Source organism: Salmo trutta, unplaced genomic scaffold (genome assembly GCF_901001165.1).
Source record: "Salmo trutta unplaced genomic scaffold, fSalTru1.1, whole genome shotgun sequence".
Taxonomy (NCBI): Eukaryota; Metazoa; Chordata; class Actinopteri; order Salmoniformes; family Salmonidae; genus Salmo; species Salmo trutta.
This window is the reverse complement of record NW_021823073.1, coordinates 2,597,265-2,619,272: the sequence shown is the minus strand read 5'-3', so window position 1 is coordinate 2,619,272 and position 22,008 is coordinate 2,597,265. Positions and strand designations below refer to the sequence as shown.

Sequence of the window (22,008 nt, the reverse complement as noted above, 5' to 3'; positions counted from 1 at the left end):
TACTAGAGACCTCATGAATGGTCTGAACCAGTATCTGTGTACTAGAGACCTCATGAATGGTCTGAACCAGTATCTGTGTGTTAGAGACCTTGTGAATGGTCTGAACCAGTATCTGTGTACTAGAGACCTCATGAATGGTCTGAACCAGTATCTGTGTACTAGAGACCCCATGAATGGTCTGAACAAGTATCTGTGTACTAGAGACCTCGTGAATGGTCTTGTGTTACCACCTTATATATAGGCAGTGTGCAGTAGGATGCGTTGATCAGTTGATTGACAGGTGCAGGACGGTAGAACGACAAACGATCAACTGTCCTCTAGTGTCTATGCTCACCAACGTTTTATAGTTATGTAGCCTAGTTAATCAAAGTTATCGTTATAGTTATTGGTTTGGTGGATGGCCCTTAACTCTTACACAACACAATGGACGTAATTCTCACAACAGTACTACTAGTAGGTCTAGCTAACGTTAGCGAACTTGAATGAAATATACTTACACTTGTTTACTTGGCTTTAAGACTATAAATGGACTCCTTTAAATAATTCACTCTAGCAAGTTTGTCAGTGGCGCTGCAGTAGGTAAGTATGAGGTGGATTCTATCTGTTTGTCAGTGGTGCTGCAGTAGGTAAGTATGAGGTGGATTCTATCTGTTTGTCAGTGGCGCTGCAGTAGGTAAGTATGAGGTAGATTCTATCTGTTTGTCAGTGGCGCTGCAGTAGGTAAGTATGATAAGGATTCTCTCTGTTTGTCAGTGGTGCTGCAGTAGGTAAGTATGTGATGGATTCTATCTGTTTGTCAGTGGCGCTGCAGTAGGTAAGTATGAGGTGGATTCTATCTGTTTGTCAGTGGAGCTGCAGTAGGTAAGTATGAGGTGGATTTTATCTGTTTGTCAGTGGCGCTGCAGTAGGTAAGTATGAGGTGGATTCTATCTGTTTGTCAGTGGCGCTGCAGTAGGTAAGTATGAGGTGGATTCTATCTGTTTGTCAGTGGCGCTGCAGTAGGTAAGTATGAGGTAGATTCTATCTGTTTGTCAGTGGTGCTGCAGTAGGTAAGTATGAGGTGGATTCTATCTGTTTGTCAGTGGTGCTGCAGTAGGTTAGTATGAGGTGGATTCTATCTGTTTGTCAGTGGCGCTGCAGTAGGTAAGTATGAGGTAGATTCTATCTGTTTGATAGTGGTGCTATAGTAGGTAAGTATGAGGTAGATTCTATATGTTTGTCAGTGGCGCTGCAGTAGGTAAGTATGAGGTAGATTCTATCTGTTTGATAGTGGTGCTGCAGTAGGTAAGTATGAGGTAGATTCTATCTGTTTGATAGTGGTGCTATAGTAGGTAAGTATGAGGTAGATTCTATCTGTTTGATAGTGGCGCTGCAGTAGGTAAGTATGAGGTAGATTCTATCTGTTTGTCAGTGGCGCTGCAGTAGGTAAGTATGAGGTAGATTCTATCTGTTTGTCAGTGGCGCTGCAGTAGGTAAGTATGAGGTAGACTCTATATGTTTGTCAGTGGTGCTATAGTAGGTAAGTATGAGGTGGATTCTATCTGTTTGTCAGTGGCGCTGCAGTAGGTAAGTATGAGGTGGATTCTATATGTTTGTCAGTGGCGCTGCAGTAGGTAAGTATGAGGTAGCTTCTATATGTTTGTCAGTGGCGCTGCAGTAGGTAAGTATGAGGTAGATTCTATATGTTTGTCAGTGGCGCTGCAGTAGGTAAGTATGAGGTAGATTCTATATGTTTGTCAGTGGCGCTGCAGTAGGTAAGTATGAGGTAGATTCTATATGTTTGTCAGTGGCGCTGCAGTAGGTTAGTATGAGGTAGATTCTATATGTTTGTCAGTGGCGCTGCAGTAGGTAAGTATGAGGTAGATTCTATATGTTTGTCAGTGGCGCTGCAGTAGGTAAGTGGCAGTGTTTTATTGGCTCTTCTCTGGCTGCTTCTTTGCTTGTTTATCCAGATGCATTGTGGTCTCCAGCACTCCGTCTGGTTCTCTGCTTGTTTATCCAGATGCATTGTGGTCTCCAGGGCTCCGTCTGGTTCTCTGCTTGTTTATCCAGATGCATTGTGGTCTCCAGCGCTCTGTCTGGTTCTCTGCTTGTTTATCCAGATGCATTGTGGTCTCCAGCGCTCTGTCTGGTTATCTGCTTGTTTATCCAGATGCATTGTGGTCTCCAGTGCTCCGTCTGGTTCTCTGCTTGTTTATCCAGATGCTTTGTGGTCTCCAGTGCTCCGTCTGGTTCTCTGCTTGTTTATCCAGATGCATTGTGGTCTCCAGTGCTCCGTCTGGTTCTCTGCTTGTTTATCCAGATGCATTGTGGTCTCCAGCGCTCTGTCTGGTTATCTGCTTGTTTATCCAGATGCTTTGTGGTCTCCAGGGCTCCGTCTGGTTCTCTGCTTGTTTATCCAGATGCATTGTGGTTACCAGCGCTCCGTCTTGTTCTCCGCTTATTTATCCAGATGCATTGTGGTCTCCAGGGCTCCGTCTGGTTCTCCGCTTGTTTATCCAGATGCATTGTGGTCTCCAGGGCTCCGTCTGGTTCTCTGCTTGTTTATCCAGATGCATTGTGGTCTCCAGCGCTCCATCTGGTTCTCCGCTTGTTTATCCAGATGCATTGTGGTCTCCAGGGCTCCGTCTGGTTCTCTGCTTGTTTATCCAGATGCATTGTGGTCTCCAGGGCTCTGTCTCTATTGATTTATCCTCAAGCCATTAGGTGACTCACTGATGATTCCTTCCCTTAATCCACAGCTATTGCTCTCTGTGTGTGTCTGTGTGTGTCTGTGTGTGTCTGTGTGTGTGTGTGTGTGTGTGTGTGTGTGTGTGTGTGTGTGTGTGTGTGTGTGTGTGTGTGTGTGTGTGTGTGTGTGTGTGTGTGTGTGTGTGTGTGTGTGTGTGTGTGTGTGTAATGACAAGAAGTAAGCTGCAAACCCATTTTGCACCTTTCCTCGTCAGCGGCAGGTCTCGGCAGACAGTCTACTGAAACAGAAACAGAGCCGGGTGGAGTGAGACTGAGACGGCAGGCAGGCAGCAGGATATGAGATATGCTAATGCAGGATCATAATAACTCCCATTATGAGACTGTTCACAGCAGGTGCTGCTGCCTGGCTGTCATGGGAACCAGGGGAAGAGAGTGAAGAAACTACTGAGAGAAACTTCAAACTCCCAACTCTGGAACAATAGGCTGTTCAATGTAGACTGGAGACTCACAGTATTCTTAGTGGAACCTGAGTGACAAGAACCTGTGTGACAGGAACCTGAGTGACAGGAACCTGAGTGACAGGAACCTGAGTGACAGGAACCTGTGTGACAGGAACCTGAGTGACAGGCCTACTTATGTAAATCAGAGGCCCTATTACCATTCTCATGTTAGTAACAAGTTCTATGCAATAGATAGATTTTTGCATATACTGTATATTGGTGCATGCAGTGTCTGTCTGTCTGTCTGTCTGTCTGTCTGTCTGTCTGTCTGTCTGTCTGTCTGTCTGTCTGTCTGTCTGTCTGTCTGTCTGTCTGTCTGTCTGTCTGTCTGTCTGTCTGTCTGTCTGTCTGTCTGTCTGTCTGTCTGCCTGCCTGCCTGCCTGCCTGCCTGCCTGCCTGTCTGTCTGTCAGCTGCCTGCCTGCCTGCCTGCCTGCCTGCCTGCCCGCCTGCCTGACTGTCTGCTGCCTGTCTGCCAGCTGTCTGCCTGCCTGTCTGTCTGTCGGCTGCCTGCATGCCAATCTGTTTCTCTGCCTGTTTGTGTGTCTAATTCGAAGTGAGTGCATGTTTATTGCAGTGTCTTTGGGAGTCTTAATGCTGAAGCAGTGACTTTTCCTCCCCTGGCTAAAATCAATGGAGTCAGCAATCTTCAGTCTCTGGCCTGTCAATAGAGGGATTGCAATCACACTGTCACTATCACTGATGCAGAGAAACTCACATAGATTTCCCTTGCCAGCTTTCACTTTCTAATGTAAGACCAGCGATTTGTGGAGAGAGAGGCTCAAAAAGACCCTGAAGACCGGTGTATCTTGGAGAGAATTTTCAGGCAGCGATGTCATTACGTCACTACTGGAAGGGAAGAGCCGGTGCGCTGCATCATCATCAGCTACAGCGCAGCGGCAGAGCAGTAGGAGCAGCAGCGGTGGGAGCCCAGACTCTCTCTCTCTCATCACCAGTGACCCTTTGAGATTCTACATGTAAACACGGGTCATTGGGGGAATTCTAGAAGCCACAACGCGACATCAGACAGCAGCATAACTCCCTGGCGAGTCTCCCAGTCAGCGGAAACCTGTAACGATGTCTTCGTCTGTTAGCGAGACAGAGGAGGTGCGCGCCTCGGCGCTGACGCCTTTGAAGTTGGTGGGACTGGTGTGCGTGTTCCTGGCGCTGTGCTTGGACGTTGGAGCCGTGATGAGCCCGGCATGGGTGACCGCTGACGACCAGTACTGCTTCTCACTGTGGGAGGCGTGCTGGAAAGCAGCTTCGTCTGAGATCTGGCAGTGTAACAGCACGCTGGAGTCAGGTGGGTGAGACCCAGTGTCGGCCGTCATCTGTAGCCTAACTAATTATAGCGCAGGATTCACCTTGCTTTGTTCGTGGTTACTGCTTTCCATTCATACATAGTCCAACCTATGATCATAGTGATGCTATGAAGAGGGAATTGAGAGGCTGGTCTATAGTCTGCATAGGTGCAGTAAGTTGTGCCTTTACGGAGATTCAGTTAAGTCCTGTCGCCATGACAAAGCATCTCGTGTGGGAGTCTGTCTCTCTGACCGCCCGGTGCTTCTTTCTTCTCCGTCCCTCCGTCATTTGTTTGCCGCTGCTTTCCACAACCACCTCTCCGCTCCCTGGCCAGCTCACACAGACCTGCTGCTTCTCTTTATGTCGAAGACAGTATGTTTGTGCTTTGATTTATTCAGCAGACAGGCTAATTTTAGGATTTTATTTGGATGGTCATTCTGTGTTGCTGAAGCAGCAGCTAGTCTTCCTGGGCTCCACACAGAAGGTCAGACATGATGGAATAATATCTATAATAGACCAGAACAGCTCCAGGACAGAATGACATCCGTTTAAAATCAATGTAGAAATACACAAGGACCTGTGCTGACAAACCACTCAGGACAACCATATGATTTTACATAGAGCAGTTATTTAGGTCAGGTAGGGGAGGGGCGGTGTGTTGTTTTAAAGATTTTTGATGGAGGGGGGTTCCATGTAACCATGGCTCTATACAATACTGGCTGGTGGGGTATGCATGTCAGTCAGAACTATATGTTATTTGATGATACAGACAATTTGGTATTTTCATCACAGTAATATTTCTCATAAAAACAAGAAGTGACACAGTCAGTCTTCTACTTTAAGCCAAGTGAGACTGGAATGCATCTTGTTGATATTAGCCCTCTGTTTACAGTGACGGGCAAGAGGTGCTGCTCTGTTCTGGGCCAGCTGCATCTCTCCTATGTCCTGCTTTGCAGCTCTCCTATGTCCTGCTTTGCATCTCTCCTATGTCCTGCTTTGCAGCTCTCCTATGTCCTGCTTTGCAGCTCTCCTATGTCCTGCTTTGCATCTCTCCTATGTCCTGCTTTGCAGCTCTCCTATGTCCTGCTTTGCATCTCTCCTATGTCCTGCTTTGCATCTCTCCTATGTCCTGCTTTGCATCTCTCCTATGTCCTGCTTTGCATCTCTCCTATGTCCTGCTTTGCAGCTCTCCTATGTCCTGCTTTGCATCTCTCCTATGTCCTGCTTTGCATCTCTCCTATGTCCTGCTTTGCATCTCTCCTATGTCCTGCTTTGCATCTCTCCTATGATCTTCTTTGCAGCTCTCCTATGTCCTTCTTTGCATCTCTCCTATGTCCTGCTTTGCATCTCTCCTATGATCTTCTTTGCAGCTCTCCTATGTCCTGCTTTGCATCTCTCCTATGTCCTTCTTTGCAGCTCTCCTATGTCCTGCTTTGCATCTCTCCTATGTCCTGCTTTGCAGCTCCTGACGACATAACCAGGCAATAGTCAAGATCAAACCAGAGCCTGCAGGACGTGTTTGGTTTAATGTGGTGTTAAAAAAAGCAGAGTATCTCGATCACAGACAGACCTCAAATTTTTACTTTAAAATGTGTATTTTTCTTGCCTCAGCCATGTCCCATCCCTGTGCCTGGCTTGCAAATTCACCTACAGGTGAAACAGTTGAGCTTTACGAATCCGTTTATCATCTAAACCAGAATATGGACCGTTCCAGAACGATGAGATGACACATGGAGGAACCCTTTGGGGAAGGGAACCTTATTTACTCATTGGAGACGCGCTTTGGGAAGCGTGGGATTTTTTCCACGCCGGCTCACCAATCCAGCTGGGGCTTTTTCGTTCTGCTTTTGTTTTCTAGAAATTAGTCTTTGTTGAATTCCCACGTTTGCTCTCTCTCAGGCAGCCAGCAGCATAACTTTGAGCAGCAAATTCCCAGGGGGGCAAATGCCTGGAGATGAGTTACTAGGGCAACTGGGTGCTAGATTCAGACACTTGATTTTGATCTGATGGGGTCTGCTTTTTCCCAGAGGGCTATGAAGGGCCCGACTGAACCCCTCTTCTGAGCACGGAGTCCTGGCAAGTCACTTTCACAATTATAGATTTCCTCTTTTCACATTTGTCTCAATTTCTCACATACATTTTGTATAAATAGTTTATCTAGATTTAATTCAGTTTCTGCAGTTGTTTTATGTAGTTCTCTGGTGTAACCTACATTTGCTGAGTGCCATAGATTATATTTTCAGTCTCGGCTCTAAAGGAATATGTTGATGTTCTTGACAGTATATGATGTTTCAAAATTCTTCTCATCTACTGAAAGTGCAGCCTGGACTCATCCAGCTGTGGCCTCTGTCTCTTTTTCACCCCCACCTCTGTCTGTCTGTCTGTCTGTCTGTCTGTCTGTCTGTCTGTCTGTCTGTCTGTCTGTCTGTCTGTCTGTCTGTCTGTCTGTCTGTCTGTCTGTCTGTCTGTCTGTCTGTCTGTCTCTGTCTGTCTGTCTGTCTGTCTGTCTGTCTGTCTGTCTGTCTGTCTCTGTCTGTCTGTCTGTCTGTCTGTCTGTCTCTGTCTGTCTGTCTCTCTCTCTGTCTGTCTGTCTGTCTGTCTGTCTGTCTGTCTGTCTGTCTGTCTGTCTGTCTGTCTGTCTGTCTGTCTGTCTGTCTGTCTGTCTGTCTGTCTGTCTGTTTCAGACAAATCAGTCAGTGGATACCGTAAGAGACCATTTTGTAGAGAGTGAAAGAGTTTATCCCATGTTTTGACCAGAGGGGGTTTTCTGTAATGACAATGCTGCCACTTAGAAATTCAATTAAAATGTTAATAGTTTAATGACAGCTCTATCTCTTCTGTAGATCTCACTATCTGATTCAGTGCTAGTCCAACTCCAGCACACACACATACACACACACACACACACACACACACACACACACACACACACACACACACACACACACACACCCAACTCTCCAGTTAATGCATGACTAATCCACAGTGATGAGCTGCTGCTGTTTTATCCCCCTCCCTCCCTCCCTCCCTCCTCCTTCCCTCCTTCCCTCCTTTCCCTCCATCCTTCCCTCCTCTGTCCCTCCATCTCACCTTCCCTCCTCCTTTCCTCCCTCCCTCCATCCCTCCATCCTCCCTCCCTCCCTCTATCCATCCATCCTTCCCTTCTCTGTCCCTCCATCTCTCCTTCCCTCTTCCTTCCCTCTATCCCTCCCTCCTTCCCTCTATCCCTCCATCCTTCCCTCCTCTGTCCCTCCTTTCCTCTTTCTTCCCTCTATCCCTCCCTCCACCCCTCCCTCTTTCCCTCCTTCCTCAATGGAGGACAGGATCCTTCCTCTCCTATGCCAGGATGTTTTTAAAGAGCCTGGCTAGTTTGACTGACCTATTTTTTCAGACTTTCTTCACACTGGTGAATATTTCATGCCAGACACTGATTCGCTGCGGTGCGGTCGATCGCTCCGTGTGTTAAGGATACCTAGCTCTCTTTAAGGACAAGCAGATTGGGCTCAGGGCAGACTAATATCTCCTCTCCTCTCCCCTCCTCTCCCCTCCCCTCCCATCCCATCCTCTCTGCTCTAACATAGAGAGTTCCTCAGAAGATTCTGGTCTATTTGTGGCCTCTCAATGAACACTGGAAAATACTATGGTGATGGTTTGCATCCCACAGCCACAGTCAGAGAAGGATCCCCTAGGACAGGAGAGTCAAACTCCTTCCATGGAGGGCCGAGTGTCTGCAGGCTTTTGGTTTTTCCTTTCAATTCAGACCTAGACAACCAGGTGAGGGGAGTTTCTTACTAATTAGTGACCTTAATTCATCAATCAAGTACAAGGGAGGAGTGAAAACCCACAGACACTCTGTCCTCTGTGGAATGAGTTTGACATAATGTTCCTGCTGACATTAATGGAGTCAGGGACTATGGAGACGTAGAGACATACACACACATGGGACACACACACACACACATGGGGCTCAGTTGGTAGAGCATGGTGTTTGCAACGCCAGCATGGTGTGTGCAACGCCAGGGTTGTGGGTTCGATTCCCACGGGGGGCCAGTACAAAACCAAAAAAATGCATGAAATTAAATGTATGCATTCACTACTGTAACTCGCTCTGGATAAGAGCGTCTGCTAAATGACTAAAATGTAAATGTAAATGTAAAATGACACACACACACACACGAGAATGCACACACATGTTGCACACACACGAGAATGCACACACATGTTGCACACACACACACGCACACACACACACACACACACACACACACACACGAATCTGTGCACAACTACAGGCAATTTAAGATGCAATGTATGGATAATCTTTAATCCCTTTCCTGTAGTCAGATGACCAAATCGCCCTCTAGTGGCCTCATGGGTGGAATGTTATTCATATTATTCAGAATTAATACCATTTTTAATGTCAAACGGCTTTGTTATATTTCAGTTTTCTGTGATGTATATGAAGTGTAATATTGGGATGAAAACTCAAAATGTAATACATTTCAACTCTATATCTGACATGGTACAGGTGTCTTCTTATGTTAAGTCCATAACCATGTGTGTGAGGTGGATACTTTGTTACAAAGACTACCAAGAAACACTTTGTGTGACCCTGGTTTAGCCCAGTGCAGTAAAAGGTTAATCCCTGTAAGAAGTGACCAGTCAGAACCTATAATAACTAAACTGAGTGGTGAGAAACGTGTCCAGGTGTCTAATCCAGGTAGTCACATGCTGCTACACATTCCTTCCTTTAAATAACTCCTACTGAGGTGTGAAACCATCTAACATGGTCCTGTGGTAGAGAGAGGTTCAACACCACGTCTCAGTGAGATGGCTTCTTTCACATGGCTCCGAAGAGTCATTTTGACTCCATCGTCTAAATGCTATTGTTCATGTTACTGTCTGTAGTTCTTTAAAGTGGGAACCACAATACACATGTTACTGTCTGTAGTTCTTTAAAGTGGGAACCACAATACACATGTTACTGTCTGTAGTTCTTTAAAGTGGGAACCACAATACACATGTTACTGTCTGTAGTTCTTTAAAGTGGGAACCACAATACACATGTTACTGTCTGTAGTTCTTTAAAGTGGGAACCACAATACACATGTTACTGTCTGTAGTTCTTTAAAGTGGGAACCACAATACACATGTTACTGTCTGTAGTTCTTGGTACCGACCAGCTACATGAAGACCTCTCAGTGGTCTCTCTCCCTCTATCCCCTCCCTCTCTTGTAACCATTCTCCCTGCCTAGTGTCCGTGTCCGCCACTGGTCCACTCCCTCTCTGACCATACAGTCAGACCACAACACAAACAGGGTACAGTTAGTGTGGGAAATGGCCAAGTCCCTCTTCATCTGGTGTAAACCACTCTGACTGAGAAGAGGGGATCTCCTGGGCAGGGAGGATAGACATCCACAACACGCAGGGAGGATAGACATCCACAACACGCAGGGAGGATAGACATCCACAACACGCAGGGAGGATAGACATCCACAACACGCAGGGAGGATAGACATCCACAACACGCAGGGAGGATAGACATCCACAACACGCAGGGAGGATAGACATCCACAACACGCAGGGAGGATAGACATCCACAACACGCAGGGAGGATAGACATCCACAACACGCAGAGAGGATAGACATCCACAACACGCAGAGAGGATAGACATCCACAACACGCAGGGAGGATAGACATCCACAACACGCAGGGAGGATAGACATCCACAACACGCAGGGAGGATAGACATCCACAACACGCAGAGAGGATAGACATCCACAACACGCAGGGAGGATAGACATCCACAACACTTCAAATGTTTCTTCTGGTTTCATCATGAATGTCCTGAGTTGTTGTTGTTTTTCTCCACTCACATCGCTGGAAGAACTGTACATGCTTTCCTCCTGTAGATCTTTAACTGTGTCTTCTCCTCCCTTCTCCTCCTCTCTCCTCAATCCTCCTCTTCCCCATCCTCCCCTCTTCTCTCCTCCAGCCTCCTCTCCCCATCCTCCTCTCCCCATCCTCCTCTTCCCCATCCTCCTCTCTTCTCTCTCTCCCCATCCTCCTCTCCTCTCCCATCCTCCTCTCCTCTCCCCCATCCTCCTCTCCTCTCTCCCATCCTCCTCTCCTCTCCCATCCCTCCTCTCCTCTCCTCTCCTCTCTCCCCATCCTCCTCTCCCCCCCAGCCTCCTCTCCCCCAGCCTCCTCTCCCCCATCCCCCTCTCCTATCCTCCTCCTCCTCTCCTCTCCCCCATCCTCCTCTCCCCCAGCCTCCTCTCCCCCAGCCTCCTCTCCTCTCCCCATCCTCCTCTCCTCTCCCCCATCCTCCTCTCCTCTCCCCCAGCCTCCTCTCCCCCAGCCTCCTCTCCCCCAGCCTCCTCTCCCCATCCTCCTCTCCTCTCCCCCATCCTCCTCTCCTCTCCCCCATCCTCCTCTCCTCTCCCCCAGCCTCCTCTCCCCCAGCCTCCTCCTCCCCTCCCCTCTCCTTTCCCCCATCCTCCTCTCCTCTCCCCCAGCCTCCTCTCCCCCAGCCTCCTCCTCCCCTCCCCTCTCCTTTCCCCCATCCTCCTCCTCTCTCCTCTCCTCTCCCCCAACCTCCTCCTCTCCTTTCCTCCAGCCTCCTCTCCCCATCCTCCTCCTCTCTCCTCTCCTCCAGCCTCCTCTCTCCCTCCTCCTCTTCACAGAATCTAGCCAGTCACCATGATTGCCCAGGAGATAACCCAGCCAGCCGTTTGTAACAGATTGATCGTCTCTATTTCCTGTCCTTATCTGACCACATTGTCTACCATAACTACTGTACACAGCTGCTGCTGGACCTCTCACTAAACCCCCTCTTTCTCTCTCCCTCTCTTTCTCTCTCCCTCCCTCTCTCTCCCCTCCCCCTCTCTCCCTCTCTCCCTCTCCCCCTCTCTCCCTCTCTCCCTTTCTCTCGCCCCCTCTCTCCCTCTCTCCCCTCCCCCTCTCTCCCTCTCTCCCCCCTCTCCCTCTCTCCCCCCTCTCTCCCTTTCTCTCTCCCCCTCTTTCTCTCTCTCTTGCTGTTCCATCACTCCATTCCCCTCCAACAACTTGCTGTTTCCTCCCTCTTGTTTATACCACCTGATACCCCCTCTCTGTCCTCTATCTCTCCTTCCCTCTGTCTCCCATCCCCTTTCTCTCTCCATATCTCTCATATGCTCCTCCCCTCTCTTTTCCCTTCTCTACCTCTTTCCTTAACTATATATGTATTGTCTCTCTCTCTCTAGACTGGCAGATCGCCACCCTGTCCTTGTTGCTAGGCGGAGCTGCTCTGGTCCTGCTCTCCTTCCTGGTGGTCCTGGTGTCTGTGTGTATCGGCTCTCGGAGACGCTTCAACAGACCTGTCGCTGTCATGCTGTTTGCTGCAGGTGAACACACACACACACACACACACACACACACACACACACACACACACACACACACACACACACACACACACACACACACACACACACACACACAACGCTCCAACAGACACACACACAACAACAACATTGCTGTACAACATTAAAACCCATTCAGTCTGTCTACAAACAGGCTCTCAAAGTGCTTGATAGGAAGCCCAATAGCCATCATCACTGTTACATCCTCAGAAAGCATGAGCTCCTGAGTGCAATACACCAACGCATGCCTTGTATTCAAGATCCTAAATGGCCCCTGCCCCTCCACTAAGTACTCTAGTCAAACAGAAAACCCAAACATATGGCAGCAGATCCACAAGGTCTGCCATGAGAGGTGACTGTATAGTTCCCTTAAGGAAAAGCACCTTTAGTAAATCCACTTTCTCTGTGAGAGCTTCCCATGTCTGGAATACACTGCCATCAGACACACATAACTGCACCACATATCACACTTTCACAAAAAACATTAAGACATGGCTAAAGGTCAATCAGATTTGTGAACATAATCCCTAGCTGTGTATTGTCGCTTTCCATGTTGTCTGTAGCTTGTGAGGTGTGGAAACACTTTGTTGCTTTTATGGATTTTGTCTTGTTGCTTTTTGTCCTATGTTTCTCTGTCTGCATGCTACGTCTTGCTTGTCCTATGTTTCTCTGTCTGCATGCAATGTCTTGCTTGTCCTATGTTTCTCTGTCTGCATGCTATGTCTTGCTTGTCCTATGTTTCTCTGTCTGCATGCTATGTCTTGCTTGTCCTATGTTGCTCTGTCTGCATGCTATGTCTTGCTTGTCCTATGTTGCTCTGTCTGCATGCTATGTCTTGCTTGTCCTATGTTTCTCTGTCTGCATGCTACGTCTTGCTTGTCCTATGTTTCTCTGTCTGCATGCTACATCTTGCTTGTCCTATGTTACTCTGCGTGTGCTCACTGCTCATTGATTGTCTGTATTGTAATTGTTTTTAATAACCTGCCCAGGGACTGCGGTTGAAAATTAGCCGGCTGGCTAAAACCGGCACTTTTACTGAAACGTTGATTAATGTGCACTGTCCCTGTCAAAATAAAATAAACTCAAACTCAAACTCACACACACACACACACACACACACACACACACACACACACACACACACACACACACACACACACACACACACACACACACACACACACACACACACACACACACACAATTATTTGTCTCTATCTTTTGATATCATATTCCTGGTTAGACAGTTAATTCATACGTAATATGCATATATCTGTACCTCTTCAATATATACTGCTCAAAAAAATAAAGGGAACACTTAAACAACACAATGTAACTCCAAGTCAATCACACTTCTGTGAAATCAAACTGTCCACTTAGGAAGCAACACTGATTGACAATAAATTTCACATGCTGTTGTGCAAATGGAATAGACAACAGGTGGAAATTATAGGCAATCAGCAAGACACCCCCAATAAAGGAGTGGTTCTGCAGGTGGGGACCACAGACCACTTCTCAGTTCCTATGCTTCCTGGCTGATGTTTTGGTCACATTTGAATGCTGGCGGTGCTTTCACTCTAGTGGTAGCATGAGACAGAGTCTACAACCCACACAAGTGGCTCAGGTAGTGCAGCTCATCCAAGATGGCATATCAATGCGAGCTGTGGCAAGAAGGTTTGCTGTGTCTGTCAGCGTAGTGTCCAGAGCATGGAGGCGCTACCAGGAGGCCGGCCAGTACATCAGGAGACATGGAGGAGGCCGTAGGAGGGCAACAACCCAGCAGCAGGACCGCTACCTCCGCCTTTGTGCAAGGAGGAGCAGGAGAAGCACTGCCAGAGCCCTGCAAAATGACCTCCAGCAGGCCACAAATGTGCATGTGTCTGCTCAAACGGTCAGAAACAGACTCCATGAGGGTGGTATGAGGGCCCGACGTCCACAGGTGGGGGTTGTGCTTACAGCCCAACACCGTGCAGGTCGTTTGGCATTTGCCAGAGAACACCAAGATTGGCAAATTCGCCACTGGCGCCCTGTGCTCTTCACAGATAAAAGCAGGTTCACACTGAACACGTGACAGACGTGACAGAGTCTGGAGATGCCGTGGAGAATGTTCTGTTGCCTGCAACATCCTCCAGCATGACCAGTTTGGCGGTGGGTCAGTCATGGTGTGGGGTGGCATTTCTTTGGGGGGCCGCACAGCCCTCCATGTGCTCGCCAGAGGTAGCCTGACTGCCATTAGGTACCGAGATGAGATCCTCAGACCCCTTGTGAGACCATATGCTGGTGCGGTTGGCCCTGGGTTCCTCCTAATGCAAGACAATGCTAGACCTCATGTGGCTTGAGTGTGTCAGCAGTTCCTGCAAGAGGAAGGCATTGATGCTATGGACTGGCCCGCTCGTTCCCCAGACCTGAATCCAATTGAGCACATCTGGGACATCATGTCTCGCGCCATCCACCAACGCCACATTGCACCACAGACTGTCCAGGAGTTGGCGGATGCTTAAGTCCAGGTCTGGGAGGAGATCCCTCAGGAGACCATCCGCCACCTCATCAGGAGCATGCCCAGGCATTGTAGGGAGGTCATACAGGCACGTGGAGGCCACACACACTACTGATTCTCATTTGGACTTGTTTTAAGGACATTACATCAAAGTTGGATCAGCCTGTAGTGTGGTTTTCCACTTTAATTTTGAGTGTGACTCCAAATCCAGACCTCCATGTGTTGATAAATTGGATTTCCATTGATTATTTTTGGGTGATTTTGTTGTCAGCACATTCAACTATGTAAAGAAAAAAGTATTTAATAAGATTATTTCATTCATTCAGATCTAGGATGTGTTATTTTAGTGTTCCCTTTATTTTTTTGAGCAGTGTACATATGATATATGTGTATCAGATGTCCTCTGTTTCCCTCTGCTCCAGTGGTGTTGCAGGGCTGCAGTCTGGTCCTCTACCCCATCAAGTTCACTGAGACCATCAGCATGAGCATATACCACGAGTTCAACTGGGGTTACGGCCTGGCCTGGGGCGCTACCATTTTCTCCTTCGGTGGGGGGATCCTCTACTGCCTCAACCCTAAGAACTATGAAGACTACTACTGACTCTGCTGGACTGTACCACTGTGACCCCCCCATGTAGTCGCTGGCTGTCATACATATCCTATACTGTATAATGCTAATGCACGCTAGAGAAACAGGTAGACACAGAGACACAGAGAGATGCACACACACACACACACACACATCAGCATACAGTATTTCCTGTGGAAGCAGGCAGCGGCTCAGTGCTGGGGTGGATGGATGATGTCACAGTACCCTGTACCCTACTCTGTACTCCCTCTTCAGTCAGAGACTAACAGATAACAGACTGACCAATCAGATCACTCTATCTGTCCTCAAACCCTGGGACAAGGACTCACTGAAGCACTGCTACCGACCAAGTATTACTTACAAGGCCTTAGGGTTAAGGATGAGGCTAAGCTCGGCGAACCCAGAAGGAGAATCTGGTGCCAGCTACCATTTATGTTACGTAGTCTGTCCACGAGAGATTAGGATGAGGCTGACTGGAAAACAGACTTGTCTTCTCACTGGTAGGTAGAGACAGACTGGGATGACCAACACTGGTAGGAGGAGACAGACTTGTCTTCTCACTGGTAGGTAGAGACAGACTGGGATGACCAACACTGGTAGGAGGAGACAGACTGGGATGACCAACACTGGTAGGCAGAGACAGACTGGGATGACCAACACTGGTAGGTAGAGACAGACTGGGATGACCAACACTGGTAGGTAGAGACAGACTGGGATGACCAACACTGGTAGGTAGAGACAGACTGGGATGACCAACACTGGTAGGTAGAGACAGACTGGGATGACCAACACTGGTAGGTAGAGACAGACTGGGATGACCAACACTGGTAGGAGGAGACAGACTGGGATGACCAACACTGGTAGGAGGAGACAGACTGGGATGACCAACACTGGTAGGTAGAGACAGACTGGGATGACCAACACTGGTAGGAGGAGACAGACTGGGATGACCAACACTGGTAGGAGGAGACAGACTGGGATGACCAACACTGGTAGGTAGAGACAGACTGGGATGACCAACACTGGTAGGAGGAGACAGACTGGGATGACCAACACTGGTAGGAGGAGACAGACTGGGATGACCAACACTGGTAGGTAGAGACAGACTGGGATGACCAACACTGGTAGGTAGAGACAGACTGGGATGACCAACACTGGTAGGAGGAGACAGACTGGGAGGACCAACACTGGTAGGAGGAGACAGACTGGGATGACCAACACTGGTAGGTAGAGACAGACTGGGATGACCAACACTGGTAGGTAGAGACAGACTGGGATGACCAACACTGGTAGGAGGAGACAGACTGGGATGACCAACACTGGTAGGTAGAGACAGACTGGGATGACCAACACTGGTAGGTAGAGACAGACTGGGATGACCAACACTGGTAGGAGGAGACAGACTGGGATGACCAACACTGGTAGGAGGAGACAGACTGGGATGACCAACACTGGTAGGTAGAGACAGACTGGGATGACCAACACTGGTAGGTAGAGACAGACTGGGATGACCAACACTGGTAGGAGGAGACAGACTGGGATGACCAACACTGGTAGGTAGAGACAGACTGGGATGACCAACACTGGTAGGTAGAGACAGACTGGGATGACCAACACTGGTAGGAGGAGACAGACTGGGATGACCAACACTGGTAGGTAGAGACAGACTGGGATGACCAACACTGGTAGGCAGAGACAGACTGGGATGACCAACACTGGTAGGAGGAGACAGACTGGGATGACCAACACTGGTAGGAGGAGACAGACTGGGATGACCAACACTGGTAGGTAGAGACAGACTGGGAGGACCAACACTGGTAGGAGGAGACAGACTGGGATGACCAACACTGGTAGGTAGAGACAGACTGGGATGACCAACACTGGTAGGTAGAGACAGACTGGGATGACCAACACTGGTAGGCAGAGACAGACTGGGATGACCAACACTGGTAGGAGGAGACAGACTGGGATGACCAACACTGGTAGGAGGAGACAGACTGGGATGACCAACACTGGTAGGCAGAGACAGACTGGGATGACCAACACTGGTAGGAGGAGACAGACTGGGATGACCAACACTGGTAGGAGGAGACAGACTGGGATGACCAACACTGGTAGGTAGAGACAGACTGGGATGACCAACACTGGTAGGAGGAGACAGACTGGGATGACCAACACTGGTAGGAGGAGACAGACTGGGATGACCAACACTGGTAGGAGGAGACAGACTGGGATGACCAACACTGGTAGGAGGAGACAGACTGGGATGACCAACACTGGTAGGAGGAGACAGACTGGGATGACCAACACTGGTAGGAGGAGACAGACTGGGATGACCAACACTGGTAGGAGGAGACAGACTGGGATGACCAACACTGGTAGGAGGAGACAGACTGGGATGACCAACACTGGTAGGTAGAGACAGACTGGGATGACCAACACTGGTAGGAGGAGACAGACTGGGATGACCAACACTGGTAGGCAGAGACAGACTGGGATGACCAACACTGGTAGCTTGGCATGTGAAGGCGAGGAAGAGATCCAATGGCCCACAGAACACCAATACCACTGTAGTCTACAGTATATCTCCATGGAAGTATGAACTCCCATATCTAGCTACAGTTGGGGTCAATTCCATTTCAATTCCAGTGAATTCAGGAAGTACAATTCCAATTATCTCCAATACTTTTCAATGAGGAATTGGAGTTTGGTTTACTTTCTGAAATGATTGGAATTGAAATGGAATTGACCCCAATCCTGGTAAAGAGGAGGTTTGGTACGCCCCAATACCCCAAAACAGGGGTTTCCTTCCTGTCTTCATAGCCAGTGAAGAGCACAGAGACAGACAGGGAGCCGTTGAAGACCGTTTAGGACACAGCCCAATAATGTGCTACTTGTCTGTAGCTTATGTGGTCTGTCTCATCACAGCTTTGTCAGGTTTTTGCAGAAATGTAGAAATGTTCCGTGGTCTAGAAGAGGAGACATGCTTAGTTTATGTCTGGTAACAAACACATTTACTTGTCCAACAATAATCCAATGAAATGTAACCACACAAATCAAATATTATTATTTTAATGGACATCCTACGGTAGATTGAGGGGTAAATTGTTGAATGATGTTCGTGGAGATGTGTGAGTAGATTGGGAGGGAGGGAGGGAGGGAGGGAGGGAGGGAGGGAGGGAGGGAGGGAGAGAGAGAGAGAGGAGAGAGAGAGAGAGAGAGAGAGAGAAGAGAGAGAGAGAGAGAGAGAGAGAGAGAGAGAGAGAGAGAGAGAGAGAGAGAGACAGAGAGACAGAGAGACAGAGAGACACAGAGAGAGAATGTTTTAGATGCCGTGGTAGAGATGTGTATCAGTATTCATCTCATTGTAAATTAGCACAATAAAGTAAGTAAAATAACCAGTCTCTTCCTCTCATTAGATTACAGGAGGGGCTAATCAGGGCAAACTTGTTGGCTCGAGGGCCACATCGGGATGTTTGGCTCGAGGGCCACATCGGGATGTTTGGCTCGAGGGCCACATCGGGATTTTTGGCTCGAGGGCCACATCGGGATTTTTGGCTCGAGGGACACATTTTTTGGGGGATCAATTGTTTGTTAAAGTCAATTTGTGGGGGCCTCCCGAGTAGTGCAGCGGTCTACATGCCTGGGTTCGATCCCAGGCTGTGTCACAGCTGGCCGTGACTGGGAGACCCATGAGGCGCACAATTGGCTCAGTGTCGTCCGGGTTAGGGGAGGGTTTGGCCGGCAGGGATGTCCTTGTCCCATCGCGTACTAGCGACTCCTGTGGCGGGCCGGGCGCATGCACGCTGACACGGTCACCAGGTGTACAGCGTTTCCTCCGACACATTGGTGCGGCTGGCTTCCAGGTTAAGAGGACATTGTGTCAAGAAGCAGTGCATCTTGGTTGGGTTGTGTTTCAGAGGACTCACGGCTCTCAACCTTCACCTCTCCCGAGGCCGTACAGGAGTTGCAGCGATGAGACAAGACTTTAACTACCAATTGGATACCACAAAATTGAGGAGAAAAAAAGGGAAACAATTTTAAAAATATAAATGTATTTATTTTGTCCCCCCCCTGGGCTAGATACTTTCCCTCCTCCACTTGTCTTCACACTTCATTTCTGAGAATGTCTTTTAATTTCTCTTTAGATATCATCTAACTGTTCCCAAGCACCTGCAACAAGCAAACTGACAGCCCTCTTCCTTATTTTAACCCATTCAACTGAATTCAAGTCTTCAGTCATCTGTCCAAGTGGGCTGTGTGTGTGTGTATGTGTGTGTGGGTGTGTGTGTGCGCGCGTGCGTGCGTATATGTGTGTGTGTATATGTGTGCGTGCGTGTGTGTGCGTGTGCGTGCGTGTGTGTGTGCGTGTGCGCGCGCACACGCGTGTGTGTGTGTGTCAGTTCAAACCTTGTGGAACTCCAACCAGAAGTGGACCTCCTCCTGTTCTGCCTAGCAACTCACTGCAGTAGGTTGTTCTCTCCTCTACCTGGGGGGAAGCTTTGATCCCACATCAGGCTTAGAACACCTTCACACATCCCAAATGGCACCCTAGTCTCTATGTGGTGAATTACTTTTGACCAGGGTCCATAGGGATCATAGTGCTCTGGTCAAAAGTAGTGCACTATATAGGGAATAGGGTGTAATTTGGGACACAAACCATTCTCCTTCACAGGTTGTAATTTTAAGGAGTTCAAAAACAAACATGTAGCAATACTGCCACCTACAGGACAAGCTGTGCACTTACCTTAATGTATCCTTGCTGGTTTTCACACCTCTAGCTGCATACAGCCTGTTTTCCATATGGAACCATGATAAATTCAATGAACATGCATGTTTGAGTTTGAAGTTATGCTGTCATGAACATGATTATTGCCCTACCATGAACGTGCCTATTTTAATGTACTGTACCTGTGCTGCCTTGTACTGTAACATCTGACTATAAACATTGGCTACAGTGGCCTAAGGCTGTTACAGACCATCCATTCTTCTCCAGTCATCAGTATCCTACTGTAGTTTGAGCTGGACTATGCTGCAGTAGAGCTGTGTTTGTGTAAACAGATCATGTTGTGGTGGTGTTAATGCTGGGAGGAAACTCTCACACTACAGGGACCCACAGCTGTGGCCCTCCCTCCCTGAGCTCCTACTGCTGCTGGCCCTCCCTCCCTACTGCTGCTAGCCCTCCCTCCCTGAGCTCCTTACTGCTGCTGGCCCTCCCTCCCTCCCTCCTGTTGCTGTCCCTCCCTCCCTCCCTCCCTACTGCTGCTGGCCCACCCTCCCTCCCTACTGCTGCTGGCCCTCCCTCCCTCCCTCCCTACTGCTGCTGGACCTCTTTCCCTCTCTCCTTACTGCTACTGGCCCTCCCTCCCTCCTTACTGCTGCTGGCCCTCCCTCCCTACTGCTGCTAGCCCTCCCTCCCTCCCTACTGCTGCTGGCCCTCCCTCCCTCCCAACTGCTGCTGGCCCTCCCTCCCTCCCTCCCTACTGCTGCTGGACCTCCCTCCCTCCCTCCCGCTGCTGGACCTCTTTCCCTCTCTCCTTACTGCTGCTGGCCCTCCCTCCCTCCCTCCCTACTGCTGCTGGAACCTGTTGGCCCTCTGGCTGCTGCAGCCACCTCCAGTCCTCTGGGGGACAGAAAGAGGGACGTACCAACAGATATATGGATAGACAGGCAGGTCTGGCCGGACAGAGGGACAGAAAAACAGTCAGACAGTCAGACAGACAGTCTGAAAGACAAATAGGCAAACAGTCAGACAGACAGTCAGACAGTCACCCAGACAGACAGATAGACAAACAGTCAGAAAGACAGCCAGAAAGAGAGTCAGGCAGTCAGCAAGACAGTCAGCAAGACAGTCAGACATATAGACAGTCAGCCAGTCAGTTAATCAGAAAGACAGTCAGAAAGACAGTCAGATATATAGACAGTCAGTCAGACAGCTAGTCAGCTAGTCAGACAGACAGACTCAGTCAGTCAGTTGCCTGTTCTGTCATCTTTAATAGGCCTGGTCACATCACCTCCTTGGAACTTGATCCCTCAGCCACTTCATCTGCATTCTGACAATTGTTCACATCCTCCTGGACCACCCACATATAAGCACACATACAGTACACACCACACCACACCACACACACACACACACACACACACACACACACACACACACACACACACACACACACCAATTATTGTTGTGCTGTAATATAGGACACAGCTGATCTGACCATTTGGACTAGAGGCTACTTACTCAGGACAAGTAACCACTTCCATGGAGGTGGGACCTCCAGCACCTGCCCTTGTTTGAACTCTCCCCCACACAGAAACAAACAGACAGGTGATGGATGGGTTGTAGAACCTACATGTGTGAAGCTGTATCCATCAACCAGGCTTCCTCTAAACCCCCTACACCTGTCTCCTCGTGGGATGTTGAGGATATGCTCTGGGATCTGAACCTGTATAAAGGCCTGGTTAGAACGTGTGACATATACACACAAACACCAAGTATACATAACCTGTAGCCCTAAAAGCTATTTTCAAAATAAATTCATCTCGGTATGATCATCCATGATTAAGTTGATTTGAGTGGTTTGGACAGTTCACTCTGCCAGCGCGTGGCACCATCTTAAGGCTCCCCGGTTCCCCGTGCAGACCCATGGGAAGAAGTTCCATTTCGGTGGAAGCGAAAAGGCCAACCTCTCCGTCTCAGAGCGCCCCCGTCTCATCTCCCACCTACAACCATATTAGAGCCAGAGCATAACAGAAGCAGCCGTCGATGCGGCAACAAGGAATGCCAGAGAGAAGAGGGACGCTGTTTCCGTTTTTGGGATACCTCCGTGGGCCATAGCCATAGGCTGCTGGAGACAGGGATAATCAGTCAAACTGAAACCTGTTACCGTTTACCGTTACCAGAGGAGGCTCATGCAGGCGCGTTCATCACCCATCTAATATTAGAAACCCTGTAACCGCGCTGTCATCCCGAGCGCGCTTTGACTTTATCACCGCCACTGGGTCTCGCGCGCACGGCGCACCA

General features: G+C 48.8%; 2 protein-coding genes across 3 annotated transcripts; one reads left to right on the top strand and one right to left on the bottom strand.

The window, feature by feature from the left end:
• Positions 1-4,092: 4,092 nt before the first annotated feature.
• On the top strand, positions 4,093-16,591 carry LOC115188753 (transmembrane protein 47-like). 2 transcript variants are annotated; one of them, XR_003876593.1, is made up of 4 exons: positions 4,093-4,492; positions 11,737-11,877; positions 14,815-15,485; positions 15,549-16,591. XR_003876593.1 is itself a non-coding variant. In XM_029747567.1 (3 exons), exons 1-3 carry the CDS (start codon positions 4,267-4,269, stop codon positions 14,991-14,993), a joined length of 546 nt encoding a protein of 181 aa, XP_029603427.1. In that variant the 5' UTR covers positions 4,093-4,266; the 3' UTR covers positions 14,994-16,591. The 2 variants fall into 2 exon arrangements, 1 of the variants encoding a protein (XP_029603427.1); XM_029747567.1 differs by having other exon boundaries at positions 14,815-16,591.
• LOC115188707 (uncharacterized) lies at positions 15,422-21,647 on the bottom strand. The gene is made up of 4 exons (XM_029747434.1): positions 21,579-21,647; positions 20,996-21,055; positions 15,561-16,795; positions 15,422-15,530 (listed from the first exon to the last, which is right to left on the bottom strand). The coding sequence occupies exons 1-4, from the start codon at positions 21,645-21,647 to the stop codon at positions 15,476-15,478; spliced, it is 1,419 nt and encodes a 472-aa protein (XP_029603294.1). The 3' UTR covers positions 15,422-15,475.
• Between the last annotated feature and the right edge of the window lie 361 nt (positions 21,648-22,008).

What these genes read in the sequence shown, in the direction of transcription:
- LOC115188753 (XM_029747567.1), top strand. Translation starts at nt 4,267, where the DNA reads ATGTCTTCGTCTGTTAGCGAGACAGAGGAGGTGCGCGCCTCGGCGCTG. An exon ending in TAACAGCACGCTGGAGTCAG is followed by an intron (nt 4,493 to 11,736) that starts GTGGGTGAGACC and finishes CTCTCTCTCTAG; the next exon opens with ACTGGCAGATCGCCACCCTG. An exon ending in TGTCATGCTGTTTGCTGCAG is followed by an intron (nt 11,878 to 14,814) that starts GTGAACACACAC and finishes CCTCTGCTCCAG; the next exon opens with TGGTGTTGCAGGGCTGCAGT.
- LOC115188707 (XM_029747434.1), bottom strand. Translation starts at nt 21,647, where the DNA reads ATGGAACTTCTTCCCATGGGTCTGCACGGGGAACCGGGGAGCCTTAAG. An exon ending in AGGGATCAAGTTCCAAGGAG is followed by an intron (nt 16,796 to 20,995) that starts GTGATGTGACCA and finishes TCCTCCTACCAG; the next exon opens with TGTTGGTCCTCCCAGTCTGT. An exon ending in TACCAGTGTTGGTCATCCCA is followed by an intron (nt 15,531 to 15,560) that starts GTCTGTCTCTAC and finishes GTGAGAAGACAA; the next exon opens with GTCTGTCTCCTCCTACCAGT.